The sequence below is a fragment of the Conger conger genome, chromosome 9, assembly GCF_963514075.1.
Source record: "Conger conger chromosome 9, fConCon1.1, whole genome shotgun sequence".
Taxonomy (NCBI): domain Eukaryota; kingdom Metazoa; phylum Chordata; class Actinopteri; order Anguilliformes; family Congridae; genus Conger; species Conger conger.
The window spans coordinates 48229601-48257577 of record NC_083768.1 but is presented as its reverse complement, the minus strand read 5'-3'; the positions used below and the strand labels follow the sequence as shown (position 1 = coordinate 48257577).

General features: G+C 38.3%; 1 protein-coding gene across 1 annotated transcript; it reads right to left on the bottom strand.

Annotated features, from left to right (window-relative positions):
* Nucleotides 1-234: 234 nt before the first annotated feature.
* Nucleotides 235-21992, bottom strand: si:ch211-80h18.1 (uncharacterized protein LOC555593 homolog). The gene is made up of 31 exons (XM_061256030.1): nt 21934-21992; nt 20105-20169; nt 19476-19541; nt 18429-18464; nt 17515-17556; nt 17065-17112; nt 16781-16825; nt 16644-16682; nt 16206-16256; nt 15800-15844; nt 15563-15610; nt 14726-14770; nt 14583-14627; nt 13469-13525; nt 11567-11620; nt 11316-11366; nt 10605-10646; nt 7646-7693; nt 6732-6770; nt 6450-6500; nt 5735-5779; nt 5140-5190; nt 4527-4568; nt 4216-4260; nt 4007-4045; nt 3815-3859; nt 3648-3698; nt 3055-3090; nt 2251-2286; nt 2068-2112; nt 235-754 (listed from the first exon to the last, which is right to left on the bottom strand). The coding sequence occupies exons 1-31, from the start codon at nt 21942-21944 to the stop codon at nt 720-722; spliced, it is 1398 nt and encodes a 465-aa protein (XP_061112014.1). The 5' UTR covers nt 21945-21992; the 3' UTR covers nt 235-719.
* Nucleotides 21993-27977: the final 5985 nt, after the last annotated feature.

Below are 27977 nucleotides of genomic sequence, written 5' to 3'. Positions count from 1 at the left end.
GTGTATGCCTTGTTTATATTCTAATTTAGCTAAGTGGTAGTATTCAGATTGATAGTTCACTTGAATCAGTTGGTTGGGTTAGTAGTTATTCTTGAGATCATGAAATGTTATGACATATAGTAATTATGTTTCTGCATTTAAACAGAACAGTTTGTAGATTATTACTTATAAGGAAAAAGGCGGTGAGTCAAAAAATCATACCTTCTGCCTGTAGAACAGAAGGAGCATATGTAGTTTGATGTTCAAAATAGACGGTAACTTTAATGTAAAGATTACTTTCAAATGACATACATAAGGCAATGTACAATTTGTAACAATGGTGAAGAGTATTGCTCAAATATATCTAAGCAAAGAAATACAGTACTTGCACACATTGCAAAAATAAAAGCTTAAAGTTTCAATAATTTTGTGCTTTTGTACAACGTAATTTTTTGACAGGGTAACGATGCTCAGTTTTATGCCGCACTCTGAAACCTGTAACATCTTTCCCTTTATTTCTCCCATCTCCCTTCATTTAACTTCAAATAAAATTGCCAGGTGTTTATTAACAGACATAGTAAAAGTAAACTTACAGTGTTATCTTTGTTTAAATAGTCAAAATAAAAACGTAAAACGAGTGAATCTATCGCTAGTGGGCTGGGTCACTGCTCTTCCAGGTAGATTGTTCCATGCACTGAAATCTGTAGCGTAAGATCCTCACGCGAGGCTTGATGTGAAAATCAGCAGGTATCCTCCAGTTCCACATTTTCTGTACCTTGGTGGGGGGAATAGAGAAATGGTTAGGCCCAGAATCTGCTAAATCCAGATCTGGGTCAAATACTTAAGTGTTTTGGATTCAAATACTTTTCAACGCTTTACAGACCTTGACTGGTGTATTGGAAATATACTGAAAAAATGCAAACCCCACCTTCTGGTCCTCTTGGTCAGCTCAATTGGACCAGGCAAGATCAACAATGTATTTGACCCAGGTCTGTTTCAATCCCAGTATCGCTTGACATTTAATTTGAATAAATAATGGGTATGCAACTGTATTTTGCCGACATTAGTTTGGCTACCGCTAAGCCAAATGTGATAGGACACGTTTTATCAAGTAATCCATAATTGCATAATATAAGCAGTTAAACATGATACTGTTACCTTGAAGAGTCATATGTTACGATACCTGCCCTATGTGGCTGGTATGTCATCATCATCAGTCTTCATACACTGGAATGTCCAGGAGGTTGTGAAGGTAATTCATGCATTTTAATGTGGGGTAACTCAATATGGACTAGCCAAACGCAAGCACACACCCCATTGCTGTAACGCCTTACATAACTTTTGGAAAGTGCTAACATTAAAATGCATCCTTTCAACCAAGTTAAACCAGCCACCTCTTGCGAATTGTGCATCACGCCATGAAGCTCCCAGTGACAATCAGCACTGGTGCAGTCAGGCTTAGATTCAAGACCAGTCCTTCAGTGCATCGATGTATCAATTACTTATCTGGTTTTGCCACCCAAAAGGTGCTGCTTTTCAAAATAAAATGCACTTTAAAATGTACATTGCGTATGAACAGTCAAAACCTGTCCAAGTAAAATGGAAGACACATCATCTCATCACCTGCAGAAAATGAAGTCATGTATAGTGTACATTGTAATCATTGAAACACAAAAAATAAACCATAGTTAATTGCCCAAGAGTATGTCTTGGTGCATGAACACTCATGAGAAAAACAAAATTGCGCTAGAACTTGTGCTTAATGCAACAATTGAAAGCTTCCAAAAACAGTTGATGTGCTCATCAAATGACTAGTTATACATTTTCATACATTTTTGTTAATAGTCTTTTGTTAGTGTACACCTAGGGATCAGTCCTTCTAGTGCAACACAGCACTGTATTTCTTCTAAGAAACATGTTGGAATGTCTTAGGCAGACATTCATCCAAAACATGTGTAATACCAGTACAATCCTTTAAACAGTACATCTCCTGTTTGAAGGAGCAAGTATTTTCATTGATATGGGGTGCAGGGGTGTCTTAGTAAAAAGGTAAATTGCAAGAAAGTATCAGCTGTCTCAGATACCCACCTTGAGGACCCTGACCAGATGTGATGTACTGTTCAGCTGCGGAAGCTGAAACGAGCAAGCAAAACAGAGAAAAGAGAAGGACACTTGAGTAACTGCTCAGGCGAGCTCATCCAGCCACAGGAGGCCGTGACCTGGAGCCATTTTGAGTGTGCGGTAAAGAGGGCAAACTCCCATTAAACTTACCAGCACGCTGGCCTTGTGGGGTGATTCCTGTCTGACCTACTGAGACAAAGACGTGGCATGAGCAAACAGAATGAAAGTGAATTGAAAGCAGATGAGTTTTCTGTAGAAGAGCTTTCTGCTGCCACCATGTTTTACATTTGTAATAACCAATGAATAGTATAACCAATTAATAGTTTGACCACATGCCCACACACACAGCCAAATTATGAGACGCCGTCAATAACTCTTATCAGTCTCTTTTATGTAGCTATATTGGGCTTTACCACCCAAATATCCAGCAGTTGTAACGTCAGTCACCGTGGAATTGCCCAGAAACATTAATTATACAGCACTTTCATATTTGCTGCCCATCTTACAATGCATGGCTCTTCCCAAGACATGCTAACAGCTACTGGCTCAATTCAAATTTGTCCTGTTCTGGTCAGTGTTTGAGATTGTGTTTATCTATCTTATTGCTCCAGGTGTACAGTATATTGCATCAGTACCAAACCAATGCAGTATCCATTGAGAATGGTATCGGGAGATGCTGCTATCCTAATGAATGTTTTTGATGCAGCATATGAAGATCATCAGAACTTGGAGAGGGCGGTATTTATTCTGCAAATCATCAATGCGAATCATTTCAAACAGTGTCAAGCACATCCATGTCTGGAAACTGTCAACATGTGTATTTCCGCTCTTAGTATCACAACCGCCAGTTCTCACAACCGCCTGTGTGTATGGCATGTTCTCTGTTTCGTCTGCTGAAGATGCTTTTTATTTGGAATGGGAGAATATAGAAATAATGGCAATGACCAAACTTACTTAAACCGTCATGGACTCCCTGTGGATTAGCTGTAACTAAAAATGTATGTCAGGTTAGAAACAAGTTTCCTTATTGAATTTTGTATATTTTATTTAGTGGCATACTATGCAGGATATTAGCCTTGCTACGATCCTCTGTTTACAATCAAATAAGTCCCCTCCTCCACCCTCACCCCCACTCATTTTTTTCATCAGTTTGTATCTTTATATCTCAGTTTTTTTTTATATAGCTGTTACCAGCAAGGAAAAGCATTTCCATGGTTTATTTTTTTTAATGAGCACCATCAGTTTGTGGTTTTCAGTCTTCACCTCTGCCATTGCATAGCTGGCTACCTACAAACACTCCGCTCAAACCCGATTCCACTTCACAGGCCCTGCCCGCCACACTGACCCATCCACGCACAGAAAAGAGCGCCCAGAAATATCCCAAACCCATTTTATAATAACAGAGTAAAGTACAGATAAAGGCACACAAATTTGAGATTACCAGTGCATCAGATATGCCTTACCACAGTTACTTTATAAACTCAAGGTATAAATCCTGCTTAGTATGCCTTTAACAGCGATGGTCTAATGAGGATATGTGTTCTTACCCGTGCCCACACCGCCTGCCTGAGACATGGTGTTGAGCGTGTCCCCTGTAACTGAAGCACCACATTAACAGTGACTGAGGCTGCTGAACCCCCCCTGGGTGCATGAGTGTCAATTCTCTGAATGTGACTGGTCAGTCAGAGACCAAACCTGTGCAAGGTGGACCCACCTGGAACTGCCGTCTCAATGTGTTCACCTTGCAGGTTGACCGAATCTGGAGCACAGAGTGATTACAGTATAGTATATGTGTTCTGTCTGACATTATTTGGGAACTCAAATGAATACAGGTTGTGTTATTCAGAGTTATGTAGGAACCTTCTTTAATAGCGCTGTGACAAAGCTGTACGTTGGTTGAACTTACCCGTTATGCCTGCCTCAAGTCCAGACCCAAGGAACAATTCTGTAATCCAGAAATAAACATTTATTCCAAGTTAAATTATTCTAAATTATTCCAAATTTCCCCCCAAAGAAGCAGGGCTAAACTCTCCGTTGGTGGATAATTTTGCATGATAATTTTGAATGGGGACTATAAGGACTACATTATAACTGTATGAGAGTAACTGCACTGACCTGTAGTGTTTGTGTGCCCACTGTCCATAACTGCCTCTCCAAGTCCTGTGATGGAGATGAACCATATATTACCACATGAAACATGGAGACCGCAACAAGATCATTAATTTCCCCATAGTGGGAATTCCTCATCTAAGGTGCTATGTTCACACTTCCCATGGAGGCATCATTTGTGAAATGAATGGAGGAAATATATCATCAGATGTAAGTATTGATAGCACATTTTCTTTGGTTGCTTTCAACTGCATGGCAGCAGTTAGGCTTAAACCATGTATGCGCAGCTGACAACACATTGGGAGACAGATACTTACCTGCAGTACCCAGTGCACTGGAGCTGAGTATGTCCCCTGTAACTAAAACACACCAACAAAACATACCTTTAGCTGTCTATTGCAAATGTCTGTACATATTGCATTTAGCAGACACTCTTATCCAGAGCGTACAGTTGATTAGACTAAGCAGGAGACAATCCTCCCCTGGAGCAATGCAGGGTTAAGGGCCTTGCTCAAGGGCCCAACGGCTGTGCGGATTTTATTGTGGCTACACTGAGATTAGCACCACCGACCTTGCATGTCCCAGTCAATTACCTTAACCACTACGCTACAGGCCGCCCATATAGCATATAGCAGTATATAGCAGGTTGCCTTGGCTAAAAGTGTCTGCCTAATGAATAATTAATAAATTGTGAATAGTTGAAAAGTATCATTAGCAAGCCATTTAGGAAGGCATACAGTAGATAAGATTTGGTGCTGATAATCATGGGGAGCTAAAGAACTGAACAGGTGAAAAAGCTTGAAAGTATGATTGTGGACTAAAAATGTGCAGAATGATCTGTTACATGATGCCTGAATTTATTTGTGTGACAATGTTGGATACAGCATTGTTCTTTGAAACGTGCAGCATTGATGAGTCTTTTTTTCTTACCAGTGGCATCTGCCGGTATGTGGGAGCTGGTCACAGTTTCCATTCCCAGATCTGTTCACACAGTAACACTGAAATTACCTACTACCAGCATGCCCTCAATTACTGTAATAGCATGTATGTTTAAGCCTTCTGTAAGAACGTTTATGGTTGAAATGGAGAAGGGAAATGTAAGCCTCATCCTCATCAAAGTTACTTATGCTACTGTATGTGTAGTCTATGTTGTCATGTGTTTTAACTGATCAAACTTAACTGGCAGCTTTATGAACCATTGTCACTCATTTGTATTTTTGATCTTAAATTGTTATTAAAACATTTTTGATATTGCATGATTGTTGCCCAACACAGATCAAGTTTCTTGAAAGTTTTCAGCAGAATTTTGTACAAGATCAGCTTTAGTGGTTTTTTACCAACATGGTCCAACATAAGCTTCTTCTCTTAAGTTTTAAAGTGATGTGATACATGATTTATGAGAAATTATATTGGTATTGGACAAATTTCCATATTATTATTTGTGTATACAATTCTGAATTTAAATGTTTGTGAATTTATGTAGGAACTATAAGGATAAAAAAATCTGAAAAATAAGAGCTGCTACCTGTAATATCCGTGTGGGGCATTGCATCATGCAAGCTCCCTTCTCCTGAAATCAGAAAACATTTTACCCCCACACAGTAATTGAAAAATAAACATTTTCAAAAAAGTAGAACAATGACAGAGACCTGTTAATATACAGATATTAGATGCATATATAATATGCATACATAATATATCTAGCAAACAAATAAGCTAATATTCTTGAATTCTTAAACATAAAACATCTCTGCCAATTAAAACAGCTTAAGCTATAGGTTTTGAAACAGCTGGTAGCTGGTTGACCACAGTTAATAGAGCATAGTTAATTTATGTTGATATATTTGTGAAATATTGTGCCAAAGTTGGACTGAGCATGTCCAGTTCCCACCATAATTTTTAATCTCCAATTTGCAACCGCAGCTGTGTTCATTCTTCCTCCCCACTGCTAACTCTGGATAGTGTGGACATCCATGGCTCTCATCCAAAACACATGGTGTCACCAGCATGCTCCTTTATTCACTACAGCTCACAGCCAGTCTTGCACAGAGTGAAGACCTTTCATATGCAGCTTTAGGCCTGCTGCAGTTTACAGGCACCCAATTGACCAGCGGGGGTCACTAGAGAATGATGAAATATGCACCCCTAACCAACTGAACGCACCTGTACTCTTGTGCATCACCCTATGGAGCTACTGCACCAACATAATGACATATGATCAGGGCAAACGGTTGACTTACCCATTACATCTGTCTGAGGGATGATGGTGTGAGCTTCTACTCCTGTTATAACTGACAAATCATTTCACTTTCATATGTATGCATCGAACAGTGAACTCCTGACATTCTACAATGCCTATATTCTGTGCACAACAAATAATTAAGTGTCCATATGCAGCTAATTTAATTGAACAGCCAAATGCATTAATTCATTAATTTCCTTCTGCTATCTTTAATGACATAATGTGCAAGCAGTTGAGTCTTTCCACTCCTGAGAAGAATAACAACATTTACTGAACACACCTGTTGAATCAAGCTGAGAATCAATGCCGTGAGGGTCAACTAAAGGGTAAGAAAGTTGATACAAATACGAATGTTACACATTATCTATTGGAACCGTCACATATTTTTTCATAGTTTGATGTAGTTTATGGCAAAGACAACCTTTCCATTGTTGTCTTTTCTATATATTTCTATTTATTTAATATATCAAATGGATGGTATGGATGGCCAAGAACAGTCTCCCATGGTCATTTTTTGCTAATACGATGCTTACATAATTACCCTGGCTGTAGTGATAACCTGCTGATCTAACCTAGTTATGTAGAAAAATAACAATTAAGATGCAAATATTGCTCTGTCATACATAATGTTTTGATAGTAAGAGAATCAGCAGTATTATTATAATTTTTTTATTATTCACTTGCCAGGATGAGAAAATGCCAATAAAGGCAATCGAAAGCCTAGACTGGATACTGAAAGTTCTCTTCTCCCTGCATGAAGGAAGTGATTCAATACACCTGACAGCTGAGAAGCCAACTGTCCAATTACTTTTATTTTCCTAAAATGGGGGCAGTATGTATAAAAAGGCATGGAATTCCTCCATGGATCACCCCATTTGGATGTAAATGACATAAAATTAAATGTGACAGTCGACACTTTGACCTCATATTAATTGTTTGCTTTCAAATCCAATGTGCTAGAGTTGAACATCATGTTTTTTATTCTATTACGTCCCTAAAAGAAGTTTGTTTTGATGACCATTCAAAATTTTTGTTAATTAATCACATTTAAATTAAACTTGCTTGTCATATCATGGTGGGTGTCAGTGACTAGTTGATTGCCTGCTGACATAACAATAAGCATATAAATATACATTATCATCTACACAAATAAAGTAATTTATTTTTGTGTAAAATAAAATAGAGCTAGAATACCTGTTTGGTCTATCGCTATTACTGGTCTATGACGGCCATTTCCATTTCCTGAAACAAAGAAGATCACGTCATCAAGGGCGATTGTACCACCATCAAGGGTAAGTTATGTTACCTTCCTCCTTCCAGTAGTAATGCAGTAGTCTTTCCATAATATTGCATCATGTTTACAGGGGCTTCCAAGAGGCTGAGTAGTAATGGTAGAATAGATAGCATCCCCCAGGTCTACGATTAAAATCTCAACCTCCACCCAGAGATTCCAATCATGAACTGGCAGGGGGTATGGGGTCCCTGCCTCAAAATGCAGAAAATCCCAGATCTAGCAGATGCATCGCATTTCTATGAACCTTTCAACACAGGATGTCAGTGGTTTTTGTTTTCATAGTGAAGGGGGTACTCACCTCAACATTACCTTTGACCGAGATGGGTATGCAGCACAACCATTTTGTATCAGAAATCTAGTCACCATATTACTTGAGATAATAGAGGGATTGCTAAATGTATGAGATGTATGGTTTAGATGATTTGATTCAAAGTTTTGGAAATTTGGCCAGGAAGGTGTGGGGAACTTGGGGTGCTGACTAATGTGTTTAATTAGCAATTATTCTTGAATTATTCGGGCCTGAATGAAGACTTGGTCAGATGAAGATGAGGTAGTCAGTCTGTCTGCAGGAGTCCATGGAGGAAAGCCAGAGGAAAGTTTTGCTGCACTTGTCCTTCCTCATGCAGGCTATGTGCCTCCAATTGGCTTCACTTCCATATCATGCTGAAAGATGTTATTTCCATTCCTGCCTGTTCATCTATCCACTACAGGAGATTCTCTCAACCCTCTCCAACCTCAATCAATCCATAGTCCCCTGGTGTTAGTTGAACCATTGCAGATCTGTGGAACAGCCAGACTGCTGTCCAGAAGTCATTCTTCATGGCTTCTGGCTCCCTACTTCCCCTCTCTCAGGTATGGATCATCCTAGACAACTGGGACAATGTCACTGGCGGCCATTTCCTCTCCTCTGCCTACTACTAGTCCTACCCCTTCTGCCGGACTGTCTGATAGGGGTAATGGATCTGGGTTACATACCTCCAAATCTTGGAAATTCTACTATCTCTTGATTTCCATGCCATAATTATCCCCAGCTCTAGTGAATTGCTAATTGCTATTGGTCTCTATCATCCTCATCATCTTCCACAAATATTCCTTGAGGAGCTGGACATCCCCCTGTTTTTGTGGATGATCGAGCTCTGACCGCTATTTTGTTTAATTCTTTATTCCTATTTTCTCTAAACCTACATGTACTGTCCTTCTATCCTCTTTCACAATCAATTACAACTAAGCAACCTTTCACACGCTACCGTAATTATTTTCTTCGCTAGCAATTGACTTCAGTACATTTACACATCTTTGCTCCTTGTCATCAGCCCAAGACTTTCTTATCTCTTGCATCTTTCTTGCCTCCAAGCTATCCTCTTCAAGTCCTCCTATTATGCTGCAGCATATCTGTCCACCTACCAGGCTCTTATCTCTGCTTGTTCTTCAGCAATCCAATCTGCTAATGTTTCTGTTTATTAAACTAAATTTAATTTAAACTAAATTCCTCTTCATCTTCTATTCCACCCAAGCTGTTATGTTATTTATCCTTCCTCATTAGCCCACTTCCCCCACCCCCTCCTTCCTTACTGCAAATGACTTTGCAACCTTCTTCAACAAGAAAGCTGCAGACATTCACAGCTCCTTCAAACAACTTCCAGCTCAGATCTCTATCTGCCCTTCCACTGTATTCTTCTGCCACCTCTCTGCCAAAAAACTCGTTACAGATGATGATATATCTCTGAGTAACTGGTGATGCTGTGCCAGACCTGTACTGCAGCCATCTTCAGTTCTTGTTTGTTTCAGTGGCTAGATGCTTTCTGCTTCATCTTCAGCATATGAAATGAATGTTCATTTGGATTCTGATCAGGTGAATAATTTGGCCAGTCAAGTATTTGACAGTTGTCTTTGAAACACTTGCTTGCTTTTGCAGTATGTTTGGGATCATTGTTTTGCTGTTGGATGAAGTGACATCCAACGAGTTTGGAGGTATTTTGTTGAATTTGAGCAGATACAACGCTTCTGGATACTTCAGAATTCAGTTGGCTGCTCTGTTATCAGCAGGTATATCATCATTGAAGACAAGTGAGCCAGTAACTGTGCTAGACATACATGCCCAAACCATAACACCCCCCACCATGTCTCATATATGGGAGGGGGTGCTTTGGGATTTAAGCAGTTCCTTTTGGCCTCCACAATTCGCTCTTGCCATCACTCTGATACAAGTAAATCTTGGTCTCAGAACTCAGCAGGCTCTTTTAGGTACATCTAACTAGTGGCTTGCATCTAACAGTGTAACCTCTGCATGAAGTCTTCTGTGGACAGTAGTCACATCCACACCTGCCTCCTGAAGAGTGTTTTTGATATGGTTGATAGGTGTGCAGGGTTTCTTTTCAGTATGGTCACAATTTTTAAGTCATCAAGTCTTCCTTGGCCTTCCTTTGCCTTCCTTTGTGACAGCTGAGCTCACCTGTGCTCTCTTTCTTCTTAATGATGCTCCAAATAGTGGATTTTGGTCAGCCTACATTTTGGCCTTTGTCTTTTTTTCATATTTCTCAGCCCAATTATAGCTTTCTTAACTTTCATTGGCACAACTCTAGTCCTCAGGTTGAAAAACACCAATAACAGACTCCAAAGGCAATCTAATTATCCAAAGAATCAAGACTGGATACTGAAAACTCTCTTTTACCTGCAGTATGAAAGCAATAACATATCTGACTAATCAGAAACACATGTGAAGCCATTTGTTCCAAACATTTGATTACAATCTTATACCTAATATTATGGAGCTCCCTATATATCCTATTCAAAATCATAATAATATTTTTAAAAAAAATTCTGAAACACTGAAATACTGAGATGAAACCCCCTGCTTACCGTTACTAGAGGTAGACTCAGTACTGGCTACATCAGCAGCACCTGAAATGCACAGTGAAGTTTTCACTCTGTATTTTCTTTTAGTATGAAACTATTCTCAAATTTACTAGATGTTGCTGTGAACAGTTACTTATCAGTGATTTCAGTCACATTGCCATGGCTAGCTAAATATTGCTTTAATCCAGTAATCTTTCATTTGTATTTAAATCCAAGGCAATGATTGGGTTTGATATGATCTACCTGGGTAGTCTATGTGGGAATGGTCTATATGTGACATCATATCAGAGAGTACTGCTTCACCTGAAACAAACAACTGAAAATGAAGGTGTCTCATGCCATCTCATTCGACATGGACAATGACAGGATGAAAGAGAACACCAACAACCAATCAGCCACACTTGATAATTAAAACAACAACAGACAATCAACTGTTCTTATCCTTTAAGGATTTGGGTTCTTAAGGAGCAAATAATGAAACAGATGCCTGAGTCAAGACCAAAAATTTAATTCAATAAAAAAAAAAAATCTAACTGAACCATCCAGTCTGCCAATTGGTTCTTTCAGATTACATTAAATTATTTCTTGAAAATAAAATAAAATTAAATTAAACAAATGGAATTGAGCAGATCATCTCCCCAAAAAATAACATCTATACTATCATACTTACTTGTAGTTATTGGCTTTATTAGTGTTCAGGTTATGTTTACTCACTTGTTGTGTCTGACAGAAAGCTGGTTTGAACATCCTGAGCCCCAAAACCTGCTGCAGATATATAGGGAACAAACTGAACATGTTAGTCATGCTGTCTTGTACATCATGTATATCTCCTCAAGCATAGCATGGCACTGTGTTCACTGACCATTTTGGGTTTTGGGGTGATTGTACTGCAAGGCACCCCACTGTATAAAAAGGGTGAGACTCATCTGTGGTTTGCACTTGGAGCCTTATCTCACATGCCTCACCTGTGTCACCAGGGGCAAGTGAGTGATCACCAAAACTGCTGATGTCACCACCACCTGGAAATACAGACACAAGAGAAGTAGTTGATAGCAGTGTCTTGAGGGGTAAGTGTGTCAACTGCAGGAGCCATCTCTGGTAATATAATGCTAAACATGTGAATTATCTTGAATATGAATTAACATATGAATTGTACAGGGTAATCCTATTACACAAGGCATACAAGATAAAGGACTTATGAAAAGACATCAGAATTTTTTTAAATGATGGATGTTCATTTAAAAGTACACAGCACAGACTTGTTGAGTCTAGTGATGGGTGGGCAAATGCTGATGGATCAGCTGGAACTACAAACAGAGACACTGGACATGGAAATTTGTTTTATGGTTGAATGCTTTGCATCATACACTAATATGAAGTATATAGTGCCTTTGAAAATTATTTGCACACTTGTTAAAGATGAGCAAATAAGCTGTCTAAAATAATCAACACAGGTATTGAGCTACGTACATTATAAGCTCAAATATTATATTCTTTCATTCTAATACAATTGCTCAGAGATAATTAGATAATCAGAGATAATTATTTTTGAAACATAAAAAGAAAATGAACAATTAATTTTATTTCCCAAAATAAAATTGTTTTCAGCAAGTTGTGCACCCACCCATTGTAAGGATAATATTACTAAGTCATCATCTATTGTGACATTGGTCAACATATCGGCAGATCTTTGACCATTCCTCCATGCATAAGCTTTAAAAATCCCTCATCTTTCTGTCTATGTTTGTGGACTGCACTCTTCAATTCAAACTACATTTCTGAATGGAACAAGTCTGGAGACTGTGATGGCCATTGCATAATAATCATTTTGTGGTCAAGTAACCATTGCTGATTTAGATTTTAATATGTTCACCAATCTTGTAAAACTGAATGAATGATGACTCAATAGTGTTATGCATGGAAAGGGAGGGTGAATTGGGTGCTGAAAATAATTATCTTAACTTACCTTTTTGAGAATAAAATTACTTGTTGAAATATAATATTTTTCTCTGAACATAATGTTCCCATTTCGAGTCAGCAATATAGGCAGTTATCTGTGTTATTTATGTTCTGCCTTTTTAATGATATTGGAGGCTACTGTATTCATTTTGTTTACCTGTAGAATCTGTTTGCCTGTCATTCACTACTGTGTAAAGAAGACTTGTGGCTGAGAAAATGAAACAGGAAAGTTTTATTTTGTGAAAATAACCTTTTGCTTGAGAAAGAATCGCATTTCAATAATCTTATCATTAATCAACTCGTTGATTTTGAATCATTTACTATTTTCAAATAATAAAATCTATGGAAAGTTGACTTTCCAGAGCTCTCCTCCAAGAGATTGATGAATAGTCATCCCTTGCTGTGGTACTGTGTCTCCAAACACTCAAAATATCTTATGGAAAAGAATACAGATGGATATCAGATGCAGTCCAGTGCAATGATGTATGTATGCACCCAGGACCTTCAGGGCTGGGAGTATGTTGTGTTCAGGGTTGTGTAGGTTCTTTGGTATCTGCTGCCCAACCCTGCTGATTATAGGGAATCTTAGGGAGAGCCACTGACCTCCGAGAACTGCTCCCAGACAGATCCCCAATAAAAACAGAGTCACTAAAAGACTTGTGGAATTAACACCCATTTGCTCCAATGGGCTCGCACAGGAGCGCAAAATGATAAATTAAGCGCACGGGCGGCAAGAAACACACGGCTCCGGTGATGTTTCGGGACAGGAAACGACCGTAAATTTACAATCGCGAGTCGGAAAAAAAACGTTCTCCAAGGCGTGGTAGAGTTAGCCTGAGGGAGATGACACATGTGCAAGAGGCAGAGAGATTTATCGGACCTGTCGGACTGCAGTGAGCCAGCAGTACCTGGGGCGTCCGGATGGAAACCGCTACTGGAGGACTGTCCTGGATCCAGACCAAGATCTGAAATTACAGTCCAGTGACCAGTGAGACGTATCAATCTAATTTAAACTACTTTTTCTTGAAGAAATGACTGGAGGAAACTGGCATAGTATTGTCAGTTTAATAAATTATATGATCATTATTCAATTAGTTTGTCAGCATAAGATCGCACCTCTTTTATTTTACTTTTCATATACCATTTAAAATCTAAAATTTCCCTCGGGATGAATAAAGTATCTATCTATCTATCTATCTATTTAGCCGTATGTATTGAATTCAGCATGAGGTACATCATATAGAGATCCATAATGCATGGTATTTTTTCCCCACTTGCAAGGTGCCAGTTACCTGTGACAAATTGACAGACTCACCTGTCGAAGCTATCTGTGAACTGACTCCTGTGTGATCTGATGACATTGATTACATTTTATAACTTGACTTGTTTTATCTTAAATGGCACCTGCTTGCAATTTATTTGATACAGAAAGAAATTCTGTTATTTTAGTAAATATCATGCTTTGGTGGAATATATGAAACAACTGCATACTAAACTGCAAACAGCATTTATTTTACAGCATGTATGTCACTACTGCCAAAATAGGGCTGACATGCAAATTTAGTCATAGTAATGGAGCAAAATCATTATTTTACTTGTATCATATACAGTATATTTTAATCTAGGAAATTTGAGGGAGTTTTAAAAACCATAAAAAGTAAAACTACAAGAAGAGGCACAATGAAGAATAAGGGAAAGGATCCAAAATAATTCCTATGAAGAAAATTACACTTTAAGAGAATTTAAGGGAAATAATATTGTTTCTGTGCCTCATCACAGGCCAGTAATGGGCTGGGTCAGAAATGACAACAATTGCCCTGGATCACATTGATAACACTAAAATGGATGTACAGTAAATTCTACGTTGTGTCCTTCTAGAAATTGCATCAGATAAACACCAGTGGATTATGTTGACCTCTACTTAACATTGGCAGAAAATTGGATATAATTATTGAAAATGTTATGTTTTTTTCCTGGAGGGTCAAATTGATGTTGCAAAAATATGAAAATGGTTGACAATACCTGACACGGCTGCATGGATATCAGGGAAAAAGACGTCTGCCATGCCTATAAAGTACAAACCGGAGCTGGGGTTGGTGCAGTGCATTTATGGTAGTAATAAGTAATAAGGTTGTTTACAGCAGGATATGTTCAGAATGACTTACCCAATAAGTCTGTATGGGGATCAATGCTAAAGTGGTCCACTGGACCTGAAATGTATTTAGTCTGTTTCATTTACTCACATTTTAATCAGGGTGCCATGACATATTAAAATAAGATCTGTGAGTGCCACTTGTGAGCTTCACAGTTTCATTGACCTGAGAAGTCCAAGTGAGGCTTCCTCATGTTTATTCATATCCTTCCAAAAGCTGATGAAAGGCACTTAAGCCACAATGCCTTGAGGCTGATTTGCCATTCAATAATCTTGCATTTTAGGTGAGCTAGTCTGAGAGCCCCTGACTTAACTGGCTGAATGGCAGGTTAAGAGGCAGTTCACCCAAAAATAAAATGAAGCTATATCTCCACTTAGACCATTTATCCACCCAGATAGTGTTACTGAGATGTGATGATACAACAGACCTCAACAGAGCCAATGTCTTTTTCAAATTACATTTGAAAAATTCTGGATCTGTGAATTTCCCCTTTAAATTCAGTCGTGTTTGCTTTATTGCTGCTTGATGTTCATCTAGACCAGGGGTGTCAAACTCCAGTCCTGGAGGGCAGCAGTGTCTGCTGGTTTTTGGTGTACGTCAGCACGGGAGATACATTTCAAAGTCTTTAATTGGCTGAAGAGTCCACACACCTAGTTTTCAAAGCCTTAATTGGCTGCTGATTGAAAGGAAACCACAAATACCAGCAGACACTGTGGCCCTCCAGGACTGGAGTTTGACACCCCTGATCTAGACTTCTCATTTCTTCCCAAATGGTTAATGTTAACATGCTACAACTCAGCAACTAAATGAAATATTGTGTCCTGTCTGAGCACCAGAGCTCTTTCTCACCTGCAGGACCTTCTTGTGCTCCATTCACCAGAAGCTTCTGCCCGTTTCCTGAGGGAACAGAGTGATTGCAGCCATCGCAAATTTGAAAATTGTATTCTAATTTTCTTACCATTAAATTCCGCATCAGGTGCCACTGAAGCAATGGAAATAGGGGACATAGTTTCTAGATAATCTATATTGTTCATACAGCAGGTATTAAAACTGGCTTGGCAGGTAATTAATTGGTGCAGGCCTTACCTGGAGCCGTGATCTGAGAACCAGGGTCAGACACACCTGGACCACCTATATTGAAAAAAAAAACTTTTAACAGTTATAGGAACTACAATATTCCAGATCAAGAACACCTTGTTAATGAGAGAGATCAGAGAAGAATGGACAGACTGGTTCAAATTGACAGGACAATTACTCAAATGCAGAAGAGCATCTCAGAAACACAAATTTCCAAGTATTCCTCCTATAAGTTTGATAATTAATTAATATTCCATAAAAGATTTGATGAATGATTACCTGGTGAATGCACTTGTGTCATTGAACTCCCATGATCCCCTGCACCTGCAAACAACATTCATATTTAACTGAAGAATCAGATATGCCCATTGAAGCAATTTTTATAGAAAAGTAAATGAAGCATTTTACATTTTACCTGCAAAACCTGTCTCCATACTCGACCCTATGGGCACTTCAGCACTGGGATCTGCAACACAGAAGCGGTTTATTTAAAACCAAAATGTAACTTTTTTTGTTCCTTTTTTCCAGCTGTGGATAAAAGGAGTACTCAAGATCTGTTGGCCTACCATGAGAACTGGAGGGCTGGATGTGTGCTTCTCCCACATTTCCACCTGCACATCAAAAACAAAAATATGTTCATAATATCGATTTGATGCTGCATTACAAGCAAAGAGAAATGTGTAATTATATCATTTTAATATTCATTACTGATATGTTTACTGGTATAAGGTCTTAGGTTTGTTTTGTGTGTCTGCATTGCATGTGCAGCAAAGAATACATTATCACAGTGATCAGATGTTGCAACATTAATATGACCACATGACAGTTTAGAAAAAGTACATTCTTCTGTTACCCTGAATTCCTCCTGTGGCTGAAGTACTGCTTGACGTTGCTAGAAAACAGAGACTTTCATAACTAACATTTAACTCTGCAGAGAATTGTTATCACACTGTGCAGAATTTCTAGCAAGTGAAGGGAAGTCAAACTCACAGTGATAGCCGGTCTGTAAGGAACTTCCCCCATTCAGTCTGTGTCCTAAAACAAAGGAAATGACAATGGAATTCTGCGAAATAGTGCAGATGTCCTCCAGCAACAACCACCAACTGGGTTCCACTGGATTTTACATTGAATTACTGCCCTCCCAATGCTTTCTGGGAATAAAACTAACTTCTGGAATGGACAGTGTGAGTTATCTTCTACTGCATAACAGTAGAAAATAGTAAACAGCTTGAAATAGTCATACTTACATATCAAAAAGCAATACTTTCTCTTACCATTGGATGAACCGCCTTCCAACGAAGCATCATGCTGACTAGCTGAACCTTGAAGAAAACCCTCCCTTCAGTCCAGACAAGCTAATTTGACAGGGCAGTAACAAAGTTCATGATGCAGCCCCCTTAAGCCCCTTCAAATTAACATACTGTAGGACAAGTTAATTTAACAAAGGATTTGTTTCTTCACAACACGATGGTAGGACACGCAAGATGGAGGCACATTTTTGGGGGTCTGATAAAGGATACGATGCTGATAAATAATATTGTCTGGCAGTTAAATTGTTCGGGTTCCAGTGGCATTGCCTCCTAATTCCTGTATCACTAACTCAGCACAGTCCAAAATTGCTCTCAGCACCTTACATTAAACCTACTGGAGATGATTGTTACAACTGTGAGTGCTACTGTTCTTTGTGGTCTCCTCTGACTAAGACCGGATTAGTTTCATCTTACCCGTGCCTTTCGGTGCTGCGGTGGCCTTCTGCGCTCCAATTCCTTTAAAACAGAAGAGAAAAAACAGTATCCTAAGTCTCCTTTTCATAAAGCCAAACTTCAGCTGAATGGTTTGCTTTGGCAGCTTCCTGTTAGGAGAAAAATATCCCTTCACACAGATTCTCGTATCTGCGCTAACAAAAGCAACGGTTATCTCTTTTTTTTTCCAGAATGTAAAAACCCCCTCAGTTCAACAATTATTAAAGTACATGTTTAGCTTTAGATTAGTATTAAACCTATGTTTAATTGAAGAAGATATTTTGTTTAGATTAACTGAGTTTAGTTTTTATTTATCTTTTTTAATTCGTTTTTTGCACAGCCTTAATGTCAAGTTACTCTTCATACTTATTGTCTGTAATGTGGGGAAGCCAAAACATTCATGTGATTGAGGTTTTAAATAATGTTTTAAATACATTTAATCCGTTATTATAATGAATCAGTTCTTAGAGCTTTAAAAATATAATCCAACATTGCCAATAGTGGATCCATTCATCCTCACAGTGAACTGGGTTTCAAATAAGAAGGATGTGATTCGTTTTGTATTTATAGGAATGCTTGTGTTCTTTTCAACTATGACCAATAAAATGGTGGAATTGTATAGGGGTTGTGGCCATTGGTATTATCTATTTACCTGTAAGGATTTAGATTACACCTTAGAGGTAAGCTACTTTTCCATATGTTCAGGTACCGTGGCTGTGCTTATTGCAAGTCGTCCAATGAATATTATGTCTTTGCTGACAACATTTAAGAAAATTTAAGTTTTGGTCTTTTTACTTTTTTCGGGTTATTACTGGACATTTGGTAAATGCCCAGATTTGTACAACAGTGCAACTGAGAGGGTTTGACACATTGGTGGCAAGTTTTTAACTTCTCACCCATGTTCATATCCCGACTTTTCGAGTCATCCTCATCTGAAAAGAAAGGGAAATTGATGCAGTTCATAAAAAACATTCATGAAAACCATGTTTCATAAGTGTTTGGAAGCCTTCAGAAATAACAAACTTAATGTCGATTACATCTAACCACACTGATGCTGTTCTATCACTTTGAGTGTGGAACTAAAGTCATTTTATTCTGCTTACTTTAATATCACTTCATTATGCTATATAAAACCAAACAAAAACTAAAAAGAAAAATAAATATTTGCTCAACCTTCTCACTCAAATTTAAGGACAAATTTCATTTCAGTACAATTTGATGCCTGAGCATATTATGGGGACCTTCAGAAAAGCAATTTTGAATTAATTTTAAGTAATATATTTTCATATTGTGTTTTTTCTTCATTTTTATCCATAGGATTTATTTTTTACTGAGAGTTAAGGCCCAACCAGTTTGGACCATACTGTTCTTCAGTTTATCATATGGGTTAATATCATTTATTGCATGCATGTAAAGTATGTGGAAACATATTAAATTCAGCAATTGTCGCTATTAAATATTTCTGTGTACTGTTATATGCCAATGTAATAAGCAACATGGCAATTATATTAAAACAAACAAGAAATGAAAGCTATTATTTATGTTTCTTTATGTATATTCATTATTTATAAATAGTACATTATAATTATTTATTTGCTTTGAGAACATTGCTTTTAGCAGAATGAAAAATGAAGAGGTTAATGCTGTATTTAAATGTTATGGTTAAGTTATCGATTATTTTTGGTATACTGATTATATAACCTAAATGGTATATGCAGTGAATTATTTACAAAAATAATTATTAATTTTTTATAATGGTTACTACCATTAGTACTTGCCATTTTCTGTTTTTCCTTTTGAGTTGTTCTGGTCATATCATTCATTTGCTCATCAGTGAATAATGTATCCGCAAAGACCAAAATTTTGTCTTGCAAACACAATCCACCCATGACCAGCTGTGAACATCTGCTGGTCCCATCGGCGTCGGAAAACTCTTTCCCTACCTTCTTCCTCTTCAGAAAGCTCCTCTGCAGTCTCCACTTCCAACTCTGCTTCTTCTAGTTCTTTCTCTGAAAATAAAAATCACATATCACCAAAAAAAAATATGTTTACTTGTATGTCTGTCTTTATCTGTCATTATCAATTACAGAAAGGGTTCCAGCCACCGTGCAAATATTCACACGTGTGTCTCCTGGTTGAACAACAGTTTGATTTTGTTCGGGACTTTTGATTCAGAGTGGGAAGTTTCTGGAAGGTTTCCCCTCGGCTGTGAAATCTCAGCGCTCGCCTGTCATTGTCCTGGGGTAAGGGGACTCTGTTGGTCCCCAAACCCAGCCTGACCATTGTTAATTGGGACAATGGTGCTGTCACCTCTCCGGCTAATAGGCCATAGCATTACATCTCCCTTAAGGCTTTCCTTCTCCCTGATTTCCTTCTCGATGCCAAACATTTTCCTCCTGTAGAAACAGCTCTTTCTGAAAATGTCAAATAACAGCTTATATAAAGCTCTTCTCTGTGTTAGTGAGAGCTGTAGCCTACGTGCCCCAGGGGCTGTTCTCCTACAGTACAGGATGCCAGCCTGTCTGGGGCAGAAAAGAAGTCTAATTGCTGCAGCAATCCTTACATGTCATACCTTCAACTGGAGCCGTTGAAAATATAGGTGCCAAAAAGACCACTGCTGAAAATATTAAAATATTTCTGGAGAAAGAGAAAGCAATAGAGACATCTCAGAAAGTTACAGACATGTTATGCATTGTATCTATTATAGTAAATATTGTAATATTTTCTTACATTCGTACATCAGTTATGCATTCATGAACATTACAGAAGCATTACATTACAATTACATAGAGCCTTATGAATGTTTTATGACATGTTTTACAGATTTTGTCATGAAGCTGTTGTGTTGTGGATAATAGCACATATCCATGAATGCACGTTTAACTATTGAACAATTGAGGGTTTTCTTCAAAATACACTGCAGCCAAACAAAACCATATGCATGTATCCATTATGTCACCTCCTGGCATAGGTCCGAGGTTCACATCATGACTAATGTGAGGTCATGACTTTCATAATGCTATGCCATGAGGTATACAGTTAGGTACAAAGCTTAATCATACACGAAGGCTTCATGAATTAATTTCATGTACTTAGTTATTGTAAAGTCATGAACATTTCTCTTGGTAAAATAATGCATACATACATATTGTATTGTATGGTTGTTACGAATGTATTTTGAAGACTTCACAACATAACAGCATCATGAGATGATAAGTAAAACATGTTATAAAGCCTTCAGAACCCTCTATGTAATTGCAATGTAATCCTTTTGTTATGCTCATGAATGCATAATGCTTATGCTAATGCTAAATGAGATAGAGATAATGTAAATTGTAACCATAAATGTTATGTATATACTGCAAATATTTATAATGATATATAATATAATATTAAAACACTGGTAATTCAAATATGGTCATTTTCTGAAATTCATCATAATATTATCATAATAAATCAATATTACATTATTTTGCATGCTGGGACAACATACAAATATAATGTATGTGATTTGTAGTAAGGATAGTCACAGAGCTACTGTACCTTAAGCATCTGAATACTGACATTCCACTTAACTCCATATTCATGTTCAATCAAATTAAAATAATGCATGCTCTAATTTTGACAATGTAACCTCACAACATGCAAGTTTGGTTGGCTGATATATACATCACTTAAGAAAGCAAAAGCTGCAGTGAATAACAATAATCTAACAATAATTATCTCCAGTTATCAGCAATACATACTCCTGTACTTTTTTAAAATGATTCTGAGGTAATTTAGTCATCATGTCATAATAGTAACAGCAATGATAATTAAAACAAACATAAATGCATGTATTCATCAACTGAAAATAAATACAATCAAGATGATAGATAAAAATATTCACATCTGTATGGCAGCCACTAGCAGTCATCAAATGCAACAAAGTCAGACCAATCAGTAATGGAAAAGTCTAATGTTTGATAAGTTCCTTATAGGAGATAATCCTTGAGCCTTCAGAAGTATTTGCAGTTTGAAATATCAGTGCACATACTCTACAGAAAATTCTAATCAGTCAAACTTTAACAACACAGTAATTTTCAACAACAAAAAACCTAAATATTTGTATTCCAGTGATTAACAGCTATTATGATAAGCATGCTAGCTAGCTAAATAAAATTATATAAATACAATACATAAATCAATGCATTGTATTTACTGTCAAAGCCTTTATTGAACAGGTTGAAGGCCTGACAAAATATCTCACATTTAACAAAAGCCTCTATTTCAGTCTCACCCAATGCTGGCATTTTGTATAAGGAAACTGAAATGCAATCCCTTTTTAAACGTCGCTATGCCTTCTCTGTAAGCCCGGTAACCGATAATGCGCCATTTAGAGATTTCCCATTGTTCACTTACCGAGACAACATCTTATTTTTTTTAAAGTAGGTGAAACAGGAGCAGACATAGAGCAAGAAACATGCACGCTTTTCACTTCCTTATGCTTGGCTGGACAGCCCTATATGTTTTATACTCTTTCAGCCCCCCATCTTGAGAAGGGGGCAGGGCTTGGATCATAACCCCAGCCCATGCCACAGAATTACTCCCAGGGCTGCTCACTTAATTAAAACACTACTAAAGAGAGGTGTTCAGACTTGTTTTCATATTGTTCAGGTTGATGTTGTTCAGCTGGGCCAAAAGAAAGAAACAAGCAAAAATAACAAGTGACAAGAAATGTTGAAGTGTTGACTTATGTCCTAAGTTGACCTCAGTCTGATTGCCTTCAAGTTTTTCTCAGCCTGTCTCAGACCTTTGATGCACACGCCCACTTAGTTCCTAGATCACCGCTGAGATCAACAGTTGAGCCAGGCTACCAGTGGAGGGCACAGGCAGCCTTCTTATGAAATGGAAATGAATGGGGCTTTTTTAGTGCCCAGGGTCTGAGGCAAGGTAACTGCTCACCCTGCTGAACTGCCCTGGTTTCCTGCAACAGACGTGACTGCCTTCAGTCTAAACTCTCAAAAGGAAAAAGTCTGGGAGGGTGAGACTGAGGTGACGTGACAATGTCAGGGTGACCAGTTGGGTTACGCAAGGCCTGAGTTTCACGTTTTAAACAGCTCTGCTGTATGAAGTCAAAAGAGTATCAAAAGTATCATTCAAAGTATAATTATTATGAATTACTCTTCACTTTCATTTACTTTATATTTTTTCTTTTGAATTACAGTGCAGTCCATAAGTATTCAGGCAGTCTTACAATTCCTGTTCTTGAATATGAGGATAAAGTGCAGAGTCGCCTTTAATTTGAGGGTATTTACAACTATATCAGGTGATCTGAGTTGGAATGGCATCTGTTTTTATACATCCCCTCCATGTTAGCGGAAGAAAGGTAATTGGACAGTTGGCTTCTGATAAGTCAAGTGTATTCAATTGCTTCCATAGTGCAGGCATAAGAAAGCTTTCAGTATCTAGACTTGACTTGTGCCAATGACAGTCAAGGAAGCAATTATGAGGCTGAGACATATGCCAAAAGAGACATATGCCAAAAACAAAAGCAGACATATGCCAGAATATGCTTCCCAAAATAAATAGTTTGGAACATCATTAAGAATAAAAACAGGACATGGTAGGCCAGGGAATACCTCTAGAGTTGATGGACAATATGAAGCAAAACCCCGAAACACCTGTCCAACTGACCGGAAACACTCTTCAAAGGGTAGTTGTCAGTTGCTACTCTCTGCAGAATAATTCAAAAACATTTTATATATTGACATGTGCGTGTTTTACAATTTTACAGAAACAGCTGTTCATGTTGAGTTCCCCCATTTTCAGCTGTGCAGAAGTTAGCTAACAATTGTAAATGTTAACTTAGTTTTGCAAAATCAAAGTAAATCAAACAAATAATTATTTGGTTGCATTACCCTTAAATAACTGAATCAAATCTATGGCCCAAGTGTATGGACAGATCTGTCGAAATTCATCCTACTGCTGCGATCCTCCATTACATCATCAACAAATATGAGTGATCCTGTTCCAGAAGCAGCCAGACATGCCTACGCCATGACACTACCTCCTCCACATTCCCTCAGATGAGGGGGTGCGTTGGTAAAGGCCAGTTCTTCCTTAAACCTTGTTTAAGGAATTTCTTCACAGCTCTTAGAATGTCTTCATAGCTCTATCACCAACTGCTCTGTCACGCAGTCTCACTGTCTGTCCAAAGCTTATCCAACACTTTACTGTATCCAAAAGTGTTGGATACAGTTAAGCAAAGGCGGCCAAAAAGGGGTCAGCTAGCTCGGCGTACATGAACAAAAAGACTTTCGGCCAAATCGCCAGCAAGCTATGTTAGTTTATTATGCTTGTCATAAACACATAAAACAGTCATAACTATAGTTGGGCTTTTTAAAAGGAGTTATACCTAGCTAGCTATATAACCTGGTTGTATAACTAGCTAGCTAGCTGACTGGCTGATATGGGATATTTCTCATTAACGTTACATATAAGAGAACATACAATCTGACTAGGAAGGGTAGCTTAATATGCAAATACCGCGTTGATGGCAGACAGTTGGCATCTCCTTAATATTTGACTGAAGAAATAAGTTTCAGCAGAATTATCATTGAAATGGAAAATAATTATGCCAGTGGGCCGAACAGATTCTTTCAGCGAAAGGTTTTATTTTTAATGCATGTTTATAATGACCTTATTAATTGAACCTTCCAGTGTAAAAACTAAGGAAATTAATCACAAAAAACTGTTTTAAGTGAAATGTTTGCATTTGCAGAAAGCCTTGAAAGACAGGCCATGAAATAGATCAGCCCTAATGCTAACATTCAGCCTGATGTTTTCATAGGGGACACCACGATGCTGTCATCTCCCTGACCAACTTCTGTGTGGTGACGGACAACAGGTTGTCCCCCTCTGAGAACATTGCAGTGGTGACCCGGGCATTTCTTCCTGTACAACATCCAGAGAATCTACTCGACCCACCTCCTGGTCCAAGTGATAGTACTGTCCTGCCTGTGCTACTACAACTCTGGCTGGCCTCCCAGCATCTGCCATCCAACCTCTGCAACTAATCCATCCAGAACACCGCAGCTCATCTGGCCTTCAACCTCGCCAGACACGTAATCGCCCTGCTCACTACCCTCCACTGCCTGCCTTTTGTGGCTCGCATAAAATTAAAAAACATCAGACCCTATACGCCTGCCAGACCTCCTCATTCTGCTAAATCAGGATGCCGGGCGCCTCTCCATCTTCGCACCCAAGGTGGTAGAATGACCACCTTCAAAGTGCAGACTGAACTCTTCAGGCTGCACCTTTCCCTACCTCCATGTAATTTCTAATTTACTATGTATGCTGCCTATTGTAATTATCATGCTTGTGTATACTATGTTTTAGTATTCCTAGCAAAAATCTGTTTTGCTGCTTCTTGGTTGGTTTGTTCTCATCAGAGTAATCTACAGGGTTCAAGTTTTCATCAATGTGGTCACTCATGGGTTTTCAGTGCACTTATCCCTGGTTATGATTCAGCACTTTTTGTATGTCACTTTGGATAAGAGCATCTGCCAAATGCCGGTAAATGTAATGAAAGATGTAATTGCTTGCTGTTTTCACTCCAACTCCCAATTTCAGAATCAGCACATACTGTAAGTAATTTTTTGCGAGGAAGTAAGAAACTTTGTAGCATTGTGAATTTAGCATTGTTTGCTGCACTGCTGTGATCACCGAAGGTAACAGGTTTTACTTTTACTTATCCAACTAACTCAGTAATCCTGTTTTGTGATATACCCCCGATGCAAAGCAAACTAGACAGTTAGCTAGATAGACATGGACTCCATTTCTTCAGAACTGCTGCAAGCTGTAGCTAGCATGCTAGCACAGCATTCTGCATTGTTTTTTCTAAGCTATGTCTAGGCAGTTTTCCAAAAAGGACATTTGGATACATGGAAACAAAATTATATTATGGGTCTTATGAGGTGTGAAATATTTTGCTTACTAAAGTATATAACATTTTTATGCAACACTTTTTATCCTAAAAAATCGAGATTGATTGACGTCTTTGTCAAACACCCCATCAACAATTCAAACACATTCCACAATTTCACATGCTATTTATTAATCAAAAGCAGGCTTGCTCCTAATAATACAATATTTTGAGAATGTATTTAGATGATCACTGATATAAAATGGGCTCACGTCGATAAAAATATTCCCTATTGTGGAGCCAACGGTGTTTTCACTGTCTTCCTCAGAAATATTCACTTCATGATCACTGATATAAAATGGGGTCACATCAATGAAAATTCACTTGAGAAAACTCAAGAGGCTAGAGAGACAAGAGATTCCTTGGAAGTGCCCCAAAGGAAGTCCTCTATTTAGGCATCACAAATTTATTGTAAAACCTTTTGTCCATAAAATGTAAAGAACAGTTTTTGTGTAGCAGTCTCAGTGTGTGTATTGCAAATGGTACGGTTTCCTTACACAAACTATACATTGTTGGAAACGTAATGTCCTTAGCTAAAATGCTTCTCAGTCAATACCATACCATTAGCTGGTTCTAGGCTCAGCTGAAGTTATAAAAAAAAAAACACACCAGCCCAGTTCATGTTAAAATTGCCGTATCATGGTCTATGTTCAAAAAAGCATTTTCTTCGCAACTTACTCCATACTTACACCTCTTTTTTAGACTTGTTGGTCTTCTGCAGCTGTAGCCTATCCCCTCCAGGTTTGATGCGGTGTGTTCAGAGATGCTCTTCTGCATACCACTGTTGTAATGCGTGGTTATTTATGTTACTGTCACCTTCCTGTCAGCTTTGACTAGTCTGGCCCTTCTCGACTGACCTCTCTCATTAACAACACATTTTTGCCCACAGAACTGCGGCTCATTGGAGAATTACTGCCTGGCAAGGACAGCTCTAATTCTGCTCCAGTTGTTAACAAGTAATTCCAAAATTATCTGAATATCTCATTTGATTCAAGATTTGAAATATCTCAAGATTTCCCATGTAGAGACAGACTACGGTCTTGGTTGCAAAGTCACCAAGTTGATTCTGTGCCTCCCAAGCCAGCTATTTGAGCTTTAAAAAAACATTTTTTTTTCTAAATAAATAGGTTTAGTCTTCTGGTTTTCACTCACAGATTGCAATAGCCTTCTATTGTACACCCTAAGCATTTGAACTGTGCTACAATGGACTCTTTGATTTGGTGAAACTATGACTCTACATTAATTTAGCTGATGCTTTTATCCAAAGCGACTTACAGTTGTCAATCGCCCCTGGTGAAATGAGGGGTCAAGGACCTTGCTCAGAGGCCCAGCAGCTGCACGGATCTTATTGAGGCTACAACGTGGCTTGAACCACCAACCTTCCGGTTCCCAGTCATGCTCCTTAGCCACTAGGCTACATGCTGCCCCTTTGTCTTATGTGATCATACATAAACATATGTTTGCATTCTTTATTTTGCTTAATGTCTTCGAGTGTACAGGAATGCATGCAGCATACTTTTACCGTAGGTATTGGAACTTTAGCAGGGATTCATGGAGGGTAAAAGTGTGTGTGTGTGTGTGTGTGGGAAATATTCCCTTCCAAAGTGTAGGACATATTTACTTTTAAAAGTATATACTTTTAAATATATATTTCATGTATATTGTTAAGTACTTTATAAAACTAAACTATAACAGGTGGGATTACTGATGGGGGGCTTCGAGGTGACAATGGGCAGGTTTAATTTGTGGTTTGGATATTAACATAAATTACGCCCTGTTGTTATCTCAACCGTGAATTTGAAGCTAGTATGTGCTTTCATAAAGTAAGTGGCACACAAGCTGTTATATTGATACGACAAAATGTCGCATTCCACCACGTCTCGCCAGCACCACTCAGGTTTCATATGAGTCTGCCTGCCTGCTGCACAGTTGGTGTACTTTAGCTCAAGGAAACCTTGCAGAAAATTAACGCTGTGCATTTTTGTGCTTACCTGTGGGATTATATTTGGAAAGAGACTGTGATTTTAGAATGTTAATTATTTGGCACTTTGAAGCCACAGGTCTGAACCCATATGGTCTGCTTTACCAGGATGAACTAGACCAAATATTTAGAAAATGCAGCACATTTTAGTGAAACTATCTGGACGGACAGGTGCTACTCGAGGTAAGTAGAAACATACCTTCATTACATTTTTTGATTAATTGCCCCTTTAAAGCACTACATCCTCCTGTCCAACTTTCCTGATGTTGCCACAGAATTTAAGCTCTTTTTAACAATTCCTGTGACTGCGGCTTCTGTAGAAAGATAGTTTCAAAAACTGAAACAAATCAAGAACTATGCTATAGCCTGCTTTATAGCCTACCTTAGCTGCAAGACAGGAGGACAGGGCAACAGGAATCTTTCATGTGGAAGTAGATTTAATTTATTGATATTTACCTTGATTGTATTCCTTTGCAGCCCATTAGTTGCATTAGGCTA

Excerpts from the sequence above, each read along its gene's own strand:
- si:ch211-80h18.1 (XM_061256030.1), bottom strand. Across the intron at positions 3,860-4,006 it reads ACTTGAGGCAGGCATAACGG|ATTCGGTCAACCTGCAAGGT; the intron begins GTAAGTTCAACC and ends TCTGTGCTCCAG. Across the intron at positions 2,287-3,054 it reads GGGAGTCCATGACGGTTTAA|GTCAGACAGGAATCACCCCA; the intron begins GTAAGTTTGGTC and ends TTGTCTCAGTAG.